Source organism: Anabrus simplex, chromosome 4, assembly GCF_040414725.1.
Source record: "Anabrus simplex isolate iqAnaSimp1 chromosome 4, ASM4041472v1, whole genome shotgun sequence".
Classification (NCBI taxonomy): Eukaryota; Metazoa; Arthropoda; class Insecta; order Orthoptera; family Tettigoniidae; genus Anabrus; species Anabrus simplex.
The window spans coordinates 301675002-301695135 of record NC_090268.1 but is presented as its reverse complement, the minus strand read 5'-3'; the positions used below and the strand labels follow the sequence as shown (position 1 = coordinate 301695135).

At 41.9% G+C, this 20134-nt stretch overlaps 1 protein-coding gene across 2 annotated transcripts in view; it reads left to right on the top strand.

Annotated features, from left to right (window-relative positions):
* The window catches only part of LOC136871911 (uncharacterized), a 552427-nt gene that overhangs the window by 189843 nt on the left and 342450 nt on the right, over positions 1 to 20134 (top strand). The window contains exon 1 of one of the 2 annotated variants that reach the window (XM_067145630.2): positions 11388 to 11843. The exons of the other annotated variant lie outside the window; for it this stretch is intronic. Coding sequence (XP_067001731.2) covers positions 11829 to 11843 — 15 coding nt within the window. The 5' untranslated portion in view covers positions 11388 to 11828. Of the gene's footprint in view, positions 1 to 11387; positions 11844 to 20134 lie in introns of those variants that run through there. 2 annotated transcript variants of the gene reach the window in all.

The window sequence follows — 20134 nt, the reverse complement described above, 5'->3', positions numbered from 1 at the left end:
CTTCAGGGCTGCCGACAGTGGGGTTCGAACCCACTATCTCCCGGATGCAAGCTCACAGCTGCGCGCCCCTAACCGCACGGCCCACTCGCCCGGTAATGAATCCTGTGGTGACTGAAAGTATATTGCTCAATAACTCCCTCCTTCAGCTTATCTCAGCTACGTCTGGGGTCGCTGGAGCCACTCAGCCTCATTATGGTTTAGGCCGGGGCTTAAAGGCCAGGCTTCCTGACGCCACGCGATTTTTGAGATGAAAATTCTAACGCAGGATCGACCGGAATTTGAACTTCGGTTTACCAGGCGAGTTAGCCGTGCGGTTAGGGCGCGCAGCTGTGAGCTTGCATCCGGGAGATAGTGGGTTCGAACCTCACCGTCGGCAGTCCTGAAGATGGTTTTCCGTGGTTTCCCATTTTCATAGCAAGCAATTAAGGTATGCTGTGGCTGTACCTTAATTAAGGCCACGGCCGCTTCGTTCCCACTCCTAGGCCTATCCCATCGTCGCCATAAGACCTATCTGTGTCGGTGCGACGTAAAACAAATTGTAAAAAAATTAGCTCAGTGGCGTAGCTGCTGGGTTTCCGCCTGAAAATCTGAGTTTTTACGCACTGCTACTACTACTACTACTACTACTACTACTACTACTTGTACCATAAATTTAGTGATAGTTGTGATAAGTTATTATTAAAATTGACTCTTCAATGCTGACGTTATTAATTTGTTTCTTTCTTCTGTTTCAGGTAAATATATTGAAGTGGCTTCTGAAGTTCATTACCGTATTTGTCTTAGCATGTGAGTGTACTTGTCAGTATTGTTTTATTTTTCATTATGTGAGATCTATATTTTTAGATTAACATTGAATTGTTTAAAGAAACTTTAGCATGCTAATCTTTGTCACAATATGTGTGTAATTTTCATCAGTAGCATTCTCATCAAAATACATTTACAGTACAATATTCAGACTTGCTGGTGCTTGTAATTTGAAAGTTAAGGACTGCACGACCTTCTCGGAATGCTAATATTCGTGAACTACTGTCTTTTCGGGGCGTTTTCTTTTTCGTGTGACTGTTGCACTCTTGGGTATGGAAGATCCTCCGATGAGAGTGGGTATCACTTTCTATGTACAGGAAATTGCATGTTTCTGTGTTGGTGGATAGTATTGTGTATGAGTTGTAGCAATGTTGAAGAAAGCAAAAAAATCCAGTCCCCTAGCCAAGGGAATTTGCGATTTAAATCCCCCGACCAAGCCGGGAATCGAACCTAGGGCCCGTATGCTATGACATTGACCCCTCAGCTGTGAAACTGGACTTTCGGAACTGTTAACTACCAATTTTGCAATATAAATCGACTACTGATGTTGTTTCAGTTCAAGACGAATTAAATATTATTTTAGCTTTGTGAGATCAATTTTCCCTCTACTCTTCAACATATTACTTGGACTTTACAATTTTGCTCCGCTCCTGTGACAGTCGTATCAAAGAGAAGGTAAACCTAATAGGAAACGAACGAACGAACGAACGAACGAACGAACGAACGAACGAACGAACTTATCAGCTAAAGGGGAACACGCTCTATTTGGCCAGAGAGGGTGTGATGAATAGGAGATGTCTAAAGGGGAATGCACGGTTTAGTGGTTAGAGGGGGGACTTTTCCCCCTGTTTATTTTTTCCTCCTTCATTTTTTAAAATAATAGGATATTATCGTACATTGCCGATTCTTCTTTTCTGGTATCCTAAGTGTAGCCATAAGAAGTATTTATGCCGGGCTGAGTGGCTCAGACGGTTAAGGTGCTGGCCTTCTAACCCCAACTTGGCAGGTTCGATCCTGGCTCAGTCCGGTGGTATTTGAAGGTGCTCAAATACGACAGCCCCGTGTCGGTAGATTTACTGGCACGTAAAAGAACTCCTGCGGGACTAAATTCCGGCACCTCGGCGTCTCCGAAGACCTTAAAAAGTAGTTAGTGGGACGTAAAGCAAATAACATTATTATTGTTAAGAAGTATTTATTACATGCGTTTTTACGCCGAATAGAAATAACTCGACCGGGCGAGTTGGCCGTGCGCGTAGAGGCACGCGGCTGTGAGCTTGCATCCGGGAGATAGTAGGTTCGAATCCCACTATCGGCAGCCATGAAGATGGTTTTCCGTGGTTTCCCATTTTCACACCAGGCAAATGCTGGGGCTGTACCTTAATTAAGGCCACGGCTGCTTCCTTCCCACTCCTAGCCCTTTCCTGTTCCATCGTCGCCGTAAGACCTATCTGTGTCGGTGCGACGTAAAACAACTAGCAAAAAAAAAAAAAAAAGAAGAGAAATAACTCGTGGTAAAACGTCACTTAAACTCTCTACTTTTGTATTTAAGAGGCCAGGTTTATGCCTTTTACGAAATTAGTATTAGTCTACCAGAGGCTGATGAGCCTCGGCGGTAAATGCGTACTCACTTCCCTCGGAAACACGTGGGTTCGATTCGTCATCAGAAAAATTTAGAAACGAGATTTCTACTTCCGGAGAGGGACATGGTCCTAAAGTTTACTTAGCCTTCACCAAAAGATAAGGTAGGGTAAGGGTTATTCTGCCCGAAGGCAGGTCCGAACCTCCGCAGAGGTGTTCCTGAGCCGGAGTTTACGAACGGTAGGGTGGCCAGTTCCTTTCCGCTCCTCCATTCCCTTACCTCTCACCAACAGCGCGTGGCAACCCATCTAACTCCTGACCACGCCCAATGTTGCTTAACTTCGGAGATCTCACGGGATCCGGTGTTTCAACACGGCTACGGCCGTTAGCACCAAAAGATAAGTACCAAGCTTATTCTTGGAGACAAAGGTGGCCGGTCATAGGGTTAATCACTCTATCCTACTTAAAATAAGTGCCGAGGTTACGGATAGTGGAAGCCTTTTCTTTACACTCTTCCAACCTGTATGGAGGAGGCTTTTGTAAGAAACACTTCTATGGTAAATGATTGTGGTAAAGTGTTCAATATAACAACACCTTATAGAGGAAGGATATAGTGGTAGCTAGTGAGAGATCAATTTATTGTTCGACTATTGTTTGTCTCTCTCCCTGATTTATCATCAGTAACGCCTTTATGGGGTACATTTCTTAACAGCTCTTAATAGTACAGCGAGGAACTGGTGATTTTGTCATTCTACTTTACAAATATCAATCAACGTGATGTTCTTCAGCAAGCACTCAAGCAGTTTTACAGCATGTCCGGTAAAAAAGCTGGGCAGTGGGAGCGCCAGCAGAGATTAACCATGGCTCTTTCTTTACTTTGTAAACCAGGGGCAGCACGCATACCTATTGTAGGCTACTAGTATCCTGCTCCATGGTTAAATTATAAGCGTGCTGGTCTTTCGTCCCGGGTTCGATTCTTGGCCGGGTCGGAGATTTCAACCTTTATTGGTTAATTCCTCGGACTTGGGGACTGGATGTGTGTGCCATCTCCAACATTAGAATTCATCATAGACGGGGCCCAATCCTCATAGAAGCACAAGTCGTCTATAGGAGTCAGAAAGGCCTGCGCAAGGCCTCTCCGGAGGTCATACGACATTATTATTACTATTATTATTATTATTATTATTATTATTATTATTATTATTATTATTATTATTATTATTATTATTATTATGCTAGCTTGGTGCAGCCATTGTAAGGCAGTCCCTCCGACGAGGATGGACGGTATCTGCTGCGTATGGGAAATTGCTTGTTATCGTGGTGGAGAATAGTATTGTGCGTGGTGTATGAGTTGTAGGAATGTTGGGGATAACAAACACCCAGTCCCAGAGCCAAGGGAATTAACTATTTAAGATTAAGATCCTCGACTTCGCTGGGAATCGAACCTGGGGCCCTCTGAACCGAAGGCCACTACGCTGACCATTCAGCCAAGGAGCGGGACGTTACTATAAGTAATCTGTGTGTGTGAATTTTGACTGATATTGATAAATGTAGTTGTTTGTTGAAGGATGTGGTACGTCGTCAGCTGTCGCACGTAGGCCTACTTGTCGTCTGTGCAAAATGTGTGAAAGCTGAAGTTACTGTGGTATTTTTATTGTTTTTGTTTTAAGGCGCATCGAGACATAGATGTCTTATGGCGACGATGGGATAGGAAAGGTCTAGAAGTGCGAAGGAAACGACCGTGGCCTCAATTAAGGTACAGCCCCATCGTTTTCGTGGTGTGAAAATGGGAAGCACTGAAAAACATCCACAGGGCTGCCGATGCAAGCTGATAGCTATGTGACCCAAACGGCGCAGCCACTCGCTCGGTTACTATGGTTACTGCTCTCCTGTATGTCTGTGAGGTCATCAGTCCCAAGGCTGGTTGGATCCTCAAATAGTATCAGCGAAGCTTATGTGGTTGTAGAAAAACACCAAAAATCGATGGCGGCACCAAGAAGAGGTAGTTTGCCATTGTTTTCCTCACTGGGCCAGAAAGTGCTATTGCAGCAAAACTGGCACTATGAGTGACCCTTTTCATAACATCCTGACACACTAGTTGTGCTCCGATTGTCAATATTCAGCGCCACCCTTACCTAAGCAGTTTACATACAGCTATAAGACTGAGACTTAAGTACAGTACTACTTTCTGTCTGTGAGGTCATCAGCCCAGAGACTGGTTGGATCCTCAAACAGCACCACCAAAGGCGATGCAGTTATAGGAAAACCGCAAAAACCAATGGCAGCACCAAAATGAGACGTATTAGGCAAGATGAGGAATGAGGTAATTGGCCATTGCTTTCCTCACTGGGCCAGAAAGTTCTGTTGCAGAACGATTGACACTATCAGCAACACCTTTGATAACTTTCAGACGTACTGGTTGTGCTCCGAATGTCATACTCAACGCCACTCATACCCCAGCAGCTTTCGTATTGTCACAGCCATGGAAGCTGCACTTTACTCTGGCCTGTGCCAAGAGACGGATGCTAAAGTACTGCTTCCATTAAGAAATGAGAGCAGGCAGACTACTACTATGTTTAAAAAAGAATCATCAGTACGCTCAGCAGTGTATGGACACTAGGATCCTGAATTCCAAATGATATTTATTATGCAATATTTAATAGTACAGCAGTGAAAAAAACATAGAAAATGGTAATTAGCAAAATAGAAACCTAGAAAGAATGAGAAACATACAGTATGCCGCCTTAATATCCCGAGAGGAAAAAACACATTATAAATAAATAAATAAATAAATAAATAAATAAATAAATAAATACATTATAAACTAACAGGAAAACGAAGCTAAAAGAGATCGAAACAAAATCTTGAATAGCATAAGTGGTGATATAGAATGCTCAAAGAGTCTTTGGTTACGCGGATTGTGACGTCTTCCACGCTATGACCAATTCCACATTCTTTCAATATGTTCCAAGAATTATATTCACCGAGCTCGATAGCTGTAGTCGCTTAAGTGCGGCCAGTATCCAGTAATCGGGAGATAGTGTGTTCGAACCCCACTGTCGGCAGCCCTGAAGATAGTTTTCCGTGGTTTCCCATTTTCACACCAGGCAAATGCTGGGGCTGTACCTTAATTAAGGCCACGGCCGCTTCCTTCCCATTCGTAGGCCTTTCCTATCCCATCGTCGCCATAAGACATATCGGTGCAAAAAAAAGTAGAATTATATTCTCTATTTGGTCATACTGCCTGTGCTACAGCACAGCAGCCCCCTAACGGACCGAGTTTATCTTCATGTAAACTATATTTTGCTCTGGCCTGTCCCAAGAGACAGATACGAAAATACTATACCCATCAAGAATTACAAAAAGGCGGATATTCTGGTGTGTGTAGCTTTAATATTGATTAGGACGGAAGCAGCTATGGTTTTGAAAAAAGTATAATCCCAACATCTGTCTGCAGTTATCTACTTATCTGTCCCCACGCACATCACAAGATGTTTTTAGAGGAAACAACAAGGCCTTCGCAGCTGCAATTGTTTGGAAATATTGACCGGACGCGGAAATGAAATGAATGATTTTAGAATGACCGCCATTGTGATTCGTATCCATCTGCCCCTCGCTAAGCTAATAGAGGTTGGTATTAAGAAAGTGTAATCCCAATCCAGGACAGTTTCCGCCTATCTTAGGGACAAGTGCAGCTCGTGAAGTGTAGCTGTTCTGTCGTTAGTAGTACAGTGAGGTGAGGTGTGACGAAGACGAGAAGTAGGCCTAAGGACACGCCGCGCTGCCTGGTGAAAGGTTACTATCCACAGTGAAATACATGTTCATATGGTCATAGAAGGTGTGCCACAGGTCAACGTTCTCTTACAAACTCTTTCGAGAAGATTGCTTCCCTAGAGATTCCCGCCCTCTGTACCTCGTTTCTCATGACGAGAAATCATTTTGTCATCATTACATGTTTTCATACGCTCACATATTACGATAGATTCCACCCTCGCGTCATTTTACTGCACATCTGTAAAAGTACTTAAGTGATTGCTGGAGAGCATTACTGTGATTGATATTTGGTATTTGAATGCCATAATCATTGGGCGGGATCGAATCGACGATTACTGCGATGGATCTATTTGTTTGAATTGTCATTAGCCATCAAGGCGATTAGCAAAGAATATGATGTTGTTGTACGAAGACAGTGTTCGTCAGTTCTGTGCACATATGCAACTGGACGTCATTTCTATAGTCCAGTCCTTGGTAAAATTATTTACGCTATCTGCTTTTTGGTTACTGAGAAATACGGCCTAAATATTCGGAATACATATACAGCATGTTTTCGGTGCCGTTCGGATAAATGGTTGTGGCTCATTGGAATATACAGAATGATTCCTAAGGTTGCACAGTAGCACATAGAAGGGTTGAAATACAACTGCTTTCCAATATAAACGTACAGTCTAGGACGAAACCTTGCGACAGGGCAAGCCTGGGAACTGAATGTGGCGGACGACAGTTTGAACAGCTTTTTCTATTTTAATAACATTCATTATCCTGTGTGTAACTTCACTCTGTACACAAACGACTATGACGTCATTCGTGACAGTTCTGTATTGTTTAGGAATGGTAGAGCATTTTAGAAAAATAAATCAAATTATGTCGTTCCTGACATTCAGACTTGCCCTGAAGCAGGGTTTCGTCCAAAACTATACATTCCTGATCGAAAGTTGTGTTTGGACCGCTCTGTGAGCTACTACAGTTTGTATACAGCCTTTTGTATGTAACTGTACAAACCGTCGTTGACAACTGACAACCTTTTATTATGTTCAGTTTTTATATAGATCTAATATTTACGGAGATATTTAATAATCACGGATATCTCCGTTATTATTCCTCGTATGGTAAAAATGATCGGAAATAACAGTTGGCACAACTTTCATTTTAGTTTTCAACACAGCTAATGTTAACGGAGAAATATGACATTTTCCTGGTTTGGCCTTTTTAATATTGCTACGCCACTGTATACTAGTGAAATAATGTACAGCCTAGTGCAAAACCCAGCATTCGCTCAACTTAAATCTGATAGTAGTAGACAGTAGTTTATTTTAGCTGCCTGGGAAAACTGATTTCCTCAGATCGAGTAGGGGTACGTCAGTCCCTTTGATAAAATACAAAATATTTTCGAAATGTCGGCTCTCGATGTACAAGGTTCATAAAATAATGATAGACTACGGTTCGACCCCGACACAGAACGTAATAATATTTTATCAGACGGAGGAAGCTTCAAATATAATGACCGTTCCATGATTTTTATTGGGGCTGAACTTTCTCCCAAAGGTGAAATAGGTCTACTAATTTATTAAAATTAGGCTTAGTTTCCTTTAAGTACAGGAAATCAACGCCATTCTTTAAAAAGTTGTTTTCGAAATGTTACTGACATTTGTGGCACGTTCATGTTTACGTACAGACAGCACCGAAATGGTGCGTAGTTTAACGACTAGTAAGATATATAAATATACAAAAGTCCGCCTGGTAGCTCTGATCGTTAAGGCGTGAAGTATTTATGGTTTGGTGACTAGCTGGTTCGAGTCCCATTGATCGAAAAAATTGTCACCATCAGAATATTGGCCGGCAGGCGAGGAGAGGTGGTGGTATACAATTTTTAATCACTAGATTGCGTGCCAAAAGCATGGATTAAATTCGAAATTTTCCTGCATATGACGCTGTTGATGGTGATTTATCCGTGATGGTGATTATGCCTTGAGCAGACCTCTTGGAGCTACTCGACAGGAGTATGCTATGTGCTGGCACCACGTTTCACGTCAGGAAGGGCGTCTAGTCGTAGAAACTCGCTACCAATATTCATCTCTCTTCATATCCGTCCCTGGAGAGTAACAAAATACTGTAAGTATATTTTCTGTAAAATTAAGTATAATGTACTTGATCATAACATCGGACCGAGCGAGTTGGCGGTGCCCTTAGAGGCGCGCAGCTGTGAGTTTGCATTCGGGTTCGAACCCCACTGAAGATGGTTTTTCGTAATTTCTCATTTTCACACCAGGCAAAAATTGAAGGCCACGACCGCTTCCTTCCCACTCCTATCCCTTTCCTATCCCATCATCGCCGTAAGGATTACATGACAGTTCCCCACACTGACACTTCCACACACTGCCAAAAATACTGACACTTCACCACAGCCCTTGGACGCGGCTACCTGATTAATAGCTCAGAAATAATCTCGACTGACAGTTCCACACAAATCCACCCCTAAGGCTACAGCGCGACCCCCCCCCCCCCAAACTACCTCCCGCCGCCCCAAATAAAAAAGATTAATAATATATTATTATTAGTCTATACTGTACTAATAATAATAAATCTATACTAATAAAGCAGGTGTGTGTGTCCGGCTAATCTTGAAAACTGCTACTTATAACTGCGCTCAAACTATACTTTAAAATATATAATGTTTAGACCAAATCTATATTTTATTTAACAAATGTGAACGAGCGCAGCGATACTTTGACAACCTCTTTCAATTTGGGGTGAGGTCTCCTCACAAGATTGTTCCAGCCCTCAACAGTGTTCGTTGTCCTGTGCCGTGCTTGGTGCAGTTCCACATCTCGATTGGAATGTCTTGATTGTCTAGCCAGTTTTCAATAAAGTAGTCAAAAAACTAGCTAAGTTTGGAACTTTTGGGAACTTGACAGTGTATTTCCACCCACTCATCGAGTACATCTTCAGGCTTTAAAAACGCAAGTGCCGCGCACATACGGACATGAAGGCTGATTTCGCTATTCTCTCGGTACTGCACCGACAGTCCAAGATCCTGTACTTTTCTCCATAGCATTTTGTCATGTGAAAATGACAGCCATGTATTTTCGTTGTTGGAAATACTTCTTGCAGAGAAGAAATGACAGCAATTTCAAAATCCACGTTTATCATTTTCTGATCTCCACTCCGGAACAGCCTAGAGGAGGAGTCTGAACAGTCTCGTATACGTTTGTTTCTTCTTGTTTGGTAGAAGGGCGAATACGATAAGACATATGATAGTGGATGGTAACATTTTTATTTTTTGGTAGCCTGGGGGAGGGGGGTGATGTGTGTGGAATTGTCAGTCGAGATTATTTCTGAGTCATTAATCAGGTAGCCGCATCCAAGGGCTGTGGGGAAGTGTCAGTATTTTTTTGCAGTATGTGGAAGTGTCAGTGTGTGGAACTGTCCAGACACCCGCCATAAGACCTATATGTGTCGGCGCGACGTAAAAATAAACATAACATCGGACACATTGGGATCGCCTATCTGGTACATGTTCATCCAAGCTTGCAAACTGATGCTGTTTGTTTGTTAGTTTATTCTTCTTTCACCAAGTCCTGATACATGGAGCTGTTACCATGGGAAGAAAAATGTCCATGCACATGTGTGGGACATTTTAAAAGTTCTAATCTGGGATAAAGCAGGAAAGAATGTACTCGCACGTTACCATATATTAAATATTGGATCAGATGGGTTAATCCATCAGCGACAGTTGTTATCGGAGGGAAGGCATTTGTCACTTCTCTGGCAATTTAAAACTTATTTGTCACTGACAGACTCCTAAAGTTAGCTTGCATCCGGGAGATAGTAGGTTCGAATCCCACTATCGGCAGCCCTGAAGATGTTTTTCCGTGGTTTCCCATTTTCACACCAGGCAAATGCTGGGGCTGTACCTTAATTAAGGCCACGGCCGCTTCCTTCCAACTCCTAGGCCTTTCCTATCCCATCGTCGCCATAAGACCTATCTGTGTCGGTGCGACGTAAAGCCCCTAGCAAAAAAACAAACTCCTAACGTTGACAGTCCTCTTTTTCTGTATGATAGATAACAATAACATAACGTTAAACTTGAAGCTACAGTCTCTGTTTACTGAATAATGATATTAATACTATTATTATTATTATTATTATTATTATTATTATTATTATTATTATTATTATTATTCCTTTTGTCGTTCAGAGACAGAGCTTCGGCCTCCGGATCCTACGATCGAGAGTACAAACCTTGAAGAGGTAGTCGGATTTTTGAAAGGTGGAAGAGAGTCAATTCAGTAATCCATGGCCCACGATGTCCATGCATAAATGATTGCTGGTGACACATTTGGTGTTTACCCTCATCATTCTGGCCTCAACCGGTTACCTGGAGTTTGCACTATGTATGGATTGAGCCCAGTTTTACGACCGAATGCATTTCCTGACGCCAACCCAATATGGAGGGCTTTTGTGGTGGTTGGTAGTATGATATGCTGTCTTTAAATGAAGATGTGTGTTAAGACAAACATCGTTCCCCGACCTAGAGGAATTAACCAGCTGTGGTTAAAATCCCCGTCTCGGGCGGAACTCGAACCCGGGGCCAACTGAACCGAAGCCTACTACGCTGGTCATTCAGCCAAGAAACCGGTAATTTGGTGTTGACCCGATAAAGTTAATTTAAACTCAGCCATAGATCTCCCAACAGAGACCCGTTCCTGTGCCATCTAGTGGAGTAAAACAGAACATCGAAATTGAAACGTGGGGGGCCTAAATGACATCAAATCAAAACAAAAGCGGAGAATTGCTGAGGCCATAGTATTATTATTTCTTGTTAGTGTCAAAACGTACCTTAAGCGTAGGTCCGCCCAGTCTTCCTTTCTTTTGATGGGTTGTTGAGAGCAATGAAACTCGGATTCTCCTTGGTTGTTTGAAGCTGCTGCGATCCGTAAAGCTGTTTGTCCGGCTTTGACCGACTTACTGCTGCAAGTCACTAATTTAGAATCATTGTAATCAAGGTCCTGGCACTTTGTCCACCAAATGCATTTGGATTTCAAGCATGTTTTGGCTCGTGCGGTTGTGCTGCCCCGTACCGAGCGTGGCACTCAAACAAGCTGCGCCATCACGTGCATGAAGGAGGGAGCTCGTTCAGCTGGGAAGTAAACTGGCGCGGCAGTTGAAGCGGGAGCGTGTAGCGGCCGGTTCGGTAGTAGTGCGTCTCTCACCTAGCGTGTGACGAATTTTGTTTTGATTTTGTTTACGCCTGCGACGTGTTCATTTTCATAATATGAGTTAATTACAAATTGTCTGCGAAACTGATCTTCGATGATGTACCATAATGTCATCTCATATAGTTGACATGGAATTCATTTGCTAGAGAATTTATCGTCTACGTGACGATATTATCAGAAGACGGTTGATTTCACCTCGGATAATAAACTATGTTGGAACATTTGGACTGAGAGCAGTATTTACGTGGTCGAACTCGATTGGATAATGGGCCTTTTATATTAAATGTCATTGTGTATTCGTTGTGGTGATGTTAAAAAGTGGGACACGCAGCAAGAAGGCGTGTTGAAGTTGGACGGTATATCTTTGAATGGAGAGAGTGCTTCTGTGTCAATGTGGTGAATTGTGTTTATGTATGTTTGAACATCGGGACTGTGGAGGAAGTGGACATCATGTACTTAATGCAGGTAGGAAGATCTTGATTCGCTGACAGTTACTAAACCTGAACATACAGTAATATTTTGAATATGTGATATTCAGTAGCGGTACTTGTCTGTTACCGGGTGAGTTGGCCGTGTGGCTAGGGGCGTGCAGCTGTGAACTCGCATCCGGGAGATGGTGGGTTCGAACCCCATTGTCAGCAGCCCTGAAGATAGTTTTCCGTGGTTTTCCATTTTCACACCAGACTGGGGCTGTACCTTAATTAAGGCCATGGGCGCTTCCATCCCATTCCTAGGTCTTTCCTGTCCCATCGTCGCCATAAGACCTATCTGTGTCGGTGCGACGTAAGGCAAATAGAAAAAAGAAACTTGTCCGTTAAGAGCCTGTGATTCTGTTTCTTGAACGTCGTACAGTATCTACTTAATTGTATGCTTTTAATTGGAGGTGTAGAATAATTTCGTTATTTTAGCATGAACATCGTGGGGGTTAAGACCCACTATAATTCATTATCGGTAAAATAAAGGCCCGAAGACAAAAGCACTTTTTAAGAAATTCCAGTAAAAGCTGTGTTGATGGGTAAATTTCGGTTGTAAATTCCAGTGGCACTTAATCAGATGGTAGAGCGTTAATCTTCTGAGCGCATGCTGGTGAGTTCGATCGCGGCTCATTTCGATGGTATTGGAAGATTCTCAAATTCTCCCGCCTCTTGTCGGTAGATTTACAGGCACGTAAAAGAACTTCTGTGGGACAAAATTGTGGCACCTTGGAGTCTGGGAAAACCGTAGAGGAAGTTAGTGGGACGTTAAACCTATAGCATTTTATAAATTGTGCTGTTCGGGTAAAGAAGTACACCGGTGAGACATAAAATGGTCGAAAATAAGAGAAGTCCATATTATGTTGGCTCATGGTGTGTTCTACAGTTTGGTATTAAGAGTGCGCGTAAAAGGTGTAATCTATTCATCGTAGGACACCTTGGTTGTTTTGGTATGTCAGCTTAACACTTTTCAGTATTATCCATAGTTTTCTAGAGTGCAGTTAAATGTATGAAACATTACATTGTCGATCCCGAAAAAATTGCATATTTTGACATATAGGCCTACTCGTTTTCGTGAGCATGAAGAATTTGATGATTTGATTATGATTATTATTCACAAGATATGAAAATATACAACTTGTTTTCCATTTTTTGACCGGGTCAGGGATGTAATGAATGAACCATGAATAGGCTATTAGTACAGTGGGGTCGCCACTCCCAAGGTGGTTTGTTAATGACTGATAGATGTTATGAACTGAGAATGGAGAGTGTTGCTGGAATGAAAGATGGCAGGGAAAACCGCAGTACCCGGAGAAAAATCTGTCCCGCCTCCGCTTTGTCCAGCACAAATCTCACATGGAGTGACTGGGATTAGAACCACAGTATCCAGCGGTGAGAGGCCGACGCGCTGCCGTTTGAACCACGGAGGCTCTTCTCACTCACAAGATATAACATGTATTATTGAAGTTCGAAATATTCTATAAGAATAAAATAACATTTATGATAGGATAGGTGATTTATTAATATGCGTATTATTAAAAAATGGTGCTTTCAGTGTATCATAGTGATTATTATCCATTAGAATTTTTTTTTTTTTTTTTGCTACTTGCTTTACGTCGCACCGACACAGATAGGTCTTATGGCGACGATGGGACAGGAAATGGCTAGGAGTGGGGAGGAAGTGGCCGTGGCCTTAATTAAGGTACAGCCCCAGCATTTGCCTGGTGTGAAAATGGGAAACCACGGAAAACCATTTTCAGGGCTGCCGACAGTGGGGTTCGAACCTACTATCTCCCGAATACTGGATACTTGCCGCACTTAAGCGACTGCAGCTTTCGAGCTAGGTTACATTAGAATTAGCCTAACTTTTAAGTACCATTTACATTTCTTTTAAAGATACCTTTATCTCTAACAACAGATAAAGTAAAGTTGACAGTTACAATTTTACATTCGGAATATATGAATAGTAAGCATAATTAGCGCGGTAGGTTTTGGATATGTGGTATTGCTGGAAGGCGTTTCAGTGAACGTCGGCGGGCAGTTCTAAAGCCTAGTGCGAAAACGTTCATACATGTATGCAGGAAATACGCTCCCTGCAACATCACTGTGGAATATCCCCTCACACATGTAGTGCAGATGTGAGGTATCGGAATCAGTGTCGTCAAGTATGATGTCGCCAGACCAGAGACTTGGGAGAATCTAATAATAATAATAATAATAATGTTGTTTGCCCAACCCTTGTCCCGTTTCAATACGGGGTTGGGTGTGAGGTGAGATGAATCTGTCATGGCGGGTTTTTATGACCGCATGCCCTTCCTGACGTCAACCTCATCAGAGGAGTTAATGAGATGAAATGAATTACTTGATATATGACAATAGGGAGAGTATGACACCCGGCACTGGCACATAGCCTACTCCCGTCGAATAGCAGCAAGGGGTCTGCTCAAAGCTTTGTCTCCATCCGACGGACAAATCTCCATCAACAGCATCATATGCCCGCACTCCATATGAGCACTACAGAGAGGTTTGGAATTTAATCCAGGCTTTTGACGCACAATCTACCCTGCCGACTAACATTCTGACGGTGAAAATTTTTTCGACCGACGAGACTCGAACCGGCTAATCACGGTGTCAGACCGTTTAGACTTCAACGCCTGAACGATCATGGCCACCAGGCGGGAATAATAATAATAATAATAATAATAATAATAATAATAATAATAATAATAATTGCTTTACGTCCCACTAACTACTTTTCTTATGGTTTTCGGAGACACCGAGTTGTCGGAATTTTGTCCCGCAGGAGTTCTTTTACGTGTCAGTAAATCTACCGACACGAGGCTGACGTATTTGAGCACCTTCAAATATCACCGAACTGAGCCAGGATCAACCGGCCAAGCTGGGATCAGGAGGCCAGCGCCTTAACCTCTTGAGCCACTCAGCCCGACGGTAGAATCTAGTGTCTTCTTATTACAACCTGAAAAAGCAATACCTTTATCCGTAGAATTGTTTAATTGTATTGGCGTTTCATTCTTCTATAGACCTATTCAGGCACTTATTCTCAAGCATGCATAAAATAATTCGTCCGCATCTTTGGTGTAGTGGTTAGTGTGATTAGCTGCCACCCGCGGAGGCCCGGGTTCGATTCCAGGCTCTGCCACGAAATTTGAAAAGTGGTACGAGGGCTGGAACGGGGTCCACTCAGCCTCGGGAGGTCAACTGAGTAGAGGTGGTTTCGATTCCCACCTCAGCCATCCTAGAAGTGGTTTTCCGTCGTTTCCCACTTCTCCTCCAGGCAGATGTCGGGATGGTACCTCACTTAAGGCCACGGCCGCTTCCTTCCCTCGCCCCATCCCCTCACAAGGTCCCTGTTCAGTATAGCACGTGAGGCCGTTTGGGCGAGGTACTGGTCATCCTCCCCAGTTGTATCCCCGACCCAAAGCCTCACGCTCTAGGACACTGCACTTGAGGCGGTAGAGGTGGGATCCCTCGCTGAGGCCGAGGGAAAAACCGACCCTGGAGGGTAACTCGATAAAGAAGAAGAAGAAGAAGAAGAAGAAGAAGAAGGAGAAGCATAAAATAATTTCTTGTGCTATTCTTCCTGCCCCCTGGTGAGGTCGCGGTTGCGAACCTGTTTTACTGCTGGATACCATTGCTGATACCGACTTTAGATAATAATAATAATAATAATAATAATAATAATAATAATAATAATAATAATAATAATAATGGCATGTGGCCTCCGAAGAGACCGAGTGCAGGTCTTTCGAGTTGACGCCGCATAGGCGACCTGTGCGTCTATGAGAATGGGGCCCTACCTGTGATGTATTCTAATATTGAAGACGGCAGACACACCCAGCCCCCGAGCCAATGGAATTAACCAATGAAGGTTAAAATCCCCGACCCGGTCGGGAATCGAACCCCGGACCCTCGGGACCAAAGTTCAGCACGCTAACCATTTAGCCATGGAGCCGGACACCGACCTTAGATGAAAGGATGTATTCACTGTTGCGTACTTCTGTGGTGGTTGGTACTGTGTGGGTGGGCGGAGGACAAATAGCAAATTTCCAGTCCCCGAGTTAGAGGAATAAACCAGACGTGATTGGAATTGTCGACCCGGCCGAGGATCGAACCCATTACCCTCTGAACTAAAGGCTTCGACAGGAGCTGGACTTGAAGCGTGCGTATAAAAATCAGCTAAGAAGAATCTACCATGTTTTTGGTTTTAATAATGGTTTTATGACCCATTAACTTCTTGTACGTTTTTCGGCTTTTGGAGACGCCGAATTATCACAAATGTCCTGTAGACGTGTTTTCAACCCAGAGGACGGTTGGATCCTCAAATAGCACCACCGAAGGTCAGGCAGTATAAGGAAACCGCAAAAACCGAGGCGAATTAGGCAAAACGAGGAGTAAGGTAGATCACCATTGCTTTCTTCACTGATGTTCTTTTATCTATATATATAAAGTAGCTTGTCCTGACTGACTGACTGATTCATCATCGCCGAGCCAAAACTACTGGACGTAAAGAAATGCAATTTTGGGGATATATTCATATTATAATGTAGGTGCTCGCTAAGAGAGGATTTTTGGATATTCCGTCGCTAAGGGGGTGAAAAGGGGGGTGAAATTTTAAAATGAGTGTGTCTATATCTCAAAACTTAAAAAGTTTACAGATGTGAAAATTGGTATTTAGAATCTTCTTTAAAAATAAGGAAACACGTATTTTTTTGTTTTCAGACAATCCCAATAGGAGGGGTGAAAAAGGTTGAAAAAGGGGTTGAATGCCTTTAATCCGGATACGCTACTTATATCTCAGAAACTGAAGATATTACAGACCTCAAAATTGGTACTTTTGATCTCTTTTAAAAATAAAGAAACACGTATTTTTTTGTTTTTGGAAAATCCAATTAATGGGAGGGTGAAAAGGGGGTGAATTTTTAAAATGAGCGAATCTATATCTCCAAACTATTAAAGTTTGCAGATGTAAAAATTGGCATTTAGAATCTTCATTAAACATAAACAAACACGTATTTTTTTTGTTTTCGGAAAATCGCAATAGGAGGGGTGAAAAGGGGTGAAAAAGGGGTTGAATGCCTTTGATGAGGCTACATATATTTCAGAAACTGAAGATATTACATACCTGAAAATTGGTGTTTGGGATCTCCTTTAAAAATAAACACGTATTTTTTTGTTTTTGGAAAATCAATTAATGGGGGGGTGAAAAGGGGGTGATTTTTTAAAATGAGTGTATCTATATCTCAAAACTGTTACAGTTTATAGATGTAAAAATTGGTATTTAGAATCATCTTTAAAAATAAAGAAACACGTATTGTTTTGTTTTCGGAAAATCCCAATAGGAAGGGTGTAAAAGGGTGAATAATGGGTTGAATGCCTTAAATGAGGCTACTTATATTTCAGAACCTGAAGATAGTACAGACCTGAAAATTGGTATTTGGGATCTACTTTAAATGTAAAGAAACACGTATTTTTTCGTTTTTGGAAAATCCAAATATTGAGGGGTGAAAAGGGGGGTGAATTTTTTAAAATGAATGTGTCTACATCTTAAAACTTTAAAATTTACAGATGTAAAAATTGGTAGTTAGAATCCCCTCTAAAAATAAAGGAACACGTATCTTTTTGTTTCCTGTAAATCCCAATAGGAGGGGTGTAAAAGGGTAAAAAGTGGGTTGAATGCCTTTAATGAGGATACATATATCTCAGAAACGGAAGATATTACAGAACTGAAAATTTGTATATGGGATCTCCTTTAAAAATAAAGACACACGTATTTTTTAGTTTTTGGAAAATCCTATTAATGGCGGTTAAACAGAAGTGACAAATTGGGGTGAATTTTTTGAAAGATTATCTTGGAAATGTAAAATGTTATAGACGTAAAAAGTGGGTGTTTGGAATCTCCTGTAAATGTAAAGAAACATAGGTGATTTGTTTTTGGAAACTCCACTTAAGGGGAACCCAAAAGGGGTGAAATTTTAAAATGAGAATTTTTACAGTATATCTAAAAAAACTTAACATGTTACAGAAGTGAAAAATGGTATTTTTATCTCTATTAAACATAAAGAAACGTGTATTTTTAATTTTCGGAAATACCACTTGGGTGGAGGGTGGGTGAAAGTGACTGAAAATGGTGTTGAATTATTTTAATTAGGCTACTGATATCTTAAAAATGAAGATGCTACAGACGTGAAATTTGATATTTTCAATCTTCTTTAAAAGTAAAGAAACACGTATTCTCGGAAAATCCAATGAAGCGGGGGGAGGGGGGTGAAAGAATTGAAAAATTAATTGACTTTAATTGTATGAGAATATATACATCTAATAAAAACTAAAGTTGTTACAGACGTGAATATTCGTATTTGGATCTCCTTTAAAAACAAAGAAAAATGCGTTTTGGGGGGGAAACCATCTTGGGGGGCGGGAGTGTAAAGGAGTTGAATTCCTTTCATGAGGACACATAAATCTAAAAGTGAAGAAGTTAGAGTCGTGATAATTGGTATTTAGAAGATCCTTCACTATTAAAGAAACAAGAATTTTTTGCGGGAAAGTTCACTTAGGGGGGGGGGGGGGGAGTAGTTTGAAATGAAGTGACAAAAGTAAATTATATTTATGGGGATACTTATATCTCAAAACTGAAGGTAATAGACGTGAACATTGGTGTTTGGAATCTCCCTTAAACATAAAGAAACACGCCTTCTTTTAATTTTGGGGGGGGGGGGGGGTGGCAGTAAAAACTAACGGCGGTGGGGTGTAAAAGGAGGTGAGACCAATTGATTTTACTGTTCTTAATGTACTTATGAGGATCCTCCGTTGCTCAGGCGGCAGCGCGCCGGCCTCTCACAGCTGGGTTCCGTGGTTCAAATCCCGGTCACTCCATGTGACATTCATGCTGGACAAAACGGAGGCGGGACATGTTTTTATCCGGATACTCCGGTTTTCCCTGTCATCAATCATCCCAGCAACACATAATAGTAATAATAAGAAGAATAATAAGAATAACATTATTAATAATAATAATAATAATAATAATAATAATAATAATAATAATAATAATAATAATGTTCCGGACCGTCGTCAAATGTGCGGACCACGCTGGAAACGGCTCCTGGACGGGTAATGACTAAGAATGCAGTCCGGCCGCGGGTTCAGTGCCGCCAAGGCACCCAATATGACACCACGCCGGATCTCCTGAAGGATTTTATCCAGATTAAAAATGATTATAGGCAAATACGGTATGGCAAAGATTTACGGACCCAACTGGGAATAATACCTGAGCCTAGCCCGGGAAGTACGAAATCGATTGCTGGAAAGGAAGATTGAAAAATGGGAGGAAACGTGCCGTAATCTAATAGAAAACGAGTCAGATCGGGAATTTTGGTGGATTCTCGCTGAAAACGTGTCAGATCGCGAATTTCGGCGGATTATATATCTAAAACAATAAGGATTCAATTATAAATTTCAGTATAATACCGTAGCGAAGCACGGGTACCTTGCTAGTTTACTAATATGTCTATTGGGATCGAGCCCGAAGGTTGTGATCAGAAATCCAGCGTTCTGCCGTCTGAGCATCTCAGATTCTTGGTTACTTGTTTAACTTCGCACTAAAACATCGAAGGTTTTTCGACGACGGAGGGACGGAAGAACCCAAACATTTTTCTGGTGTGAAAATGGGAAACCACGGAAAACCATCTCCTGGGCTGCCGACTTTGGGATTCGAACCCACTATCTCCTGAATGCAAGCTCACAGCTGCGCGACCCTAACCGCACAGCCAACTCGCTCGATAGGTTCTTGGTTTTGCTGACAGTCTTGACAGTGACGAGCTGTGTTTGATTACATTCGATGCTGTTCATTACGCTAACGTGTAATTTCAGTTCAATGAAAAATGCAAAACGAAAAACTGTTACCGGCTACACAAATCAGACAAATTTCATGAAGATCATTCACTTACTGAAAACAATAAAAGTAGGCCTTGGCAGCCCTGAAGATGATTTTCCGTGGGTTTCCGATTTTCGCATAAGGCAAATGCTGCGCGTTAAAACCCACTAGGAAAAAAAAAAAAAAAAAAAAAAAAAAAAAAAAAAAAAAAGATGGGCCTATATTGTTAATGAAAGTGGTTTGTGGAGAAGTTGACCACTTTTCTAGAACTGTCATTTTTTTTACGCTGATTTTGCCATAGAACTGGGCAAAGGAGAAGTGTTCTTAACGTTCAGAAACTTAATTTGCTAAGCTTAAATTGACCCTTGAACGAGACAGATCAGTTGGCA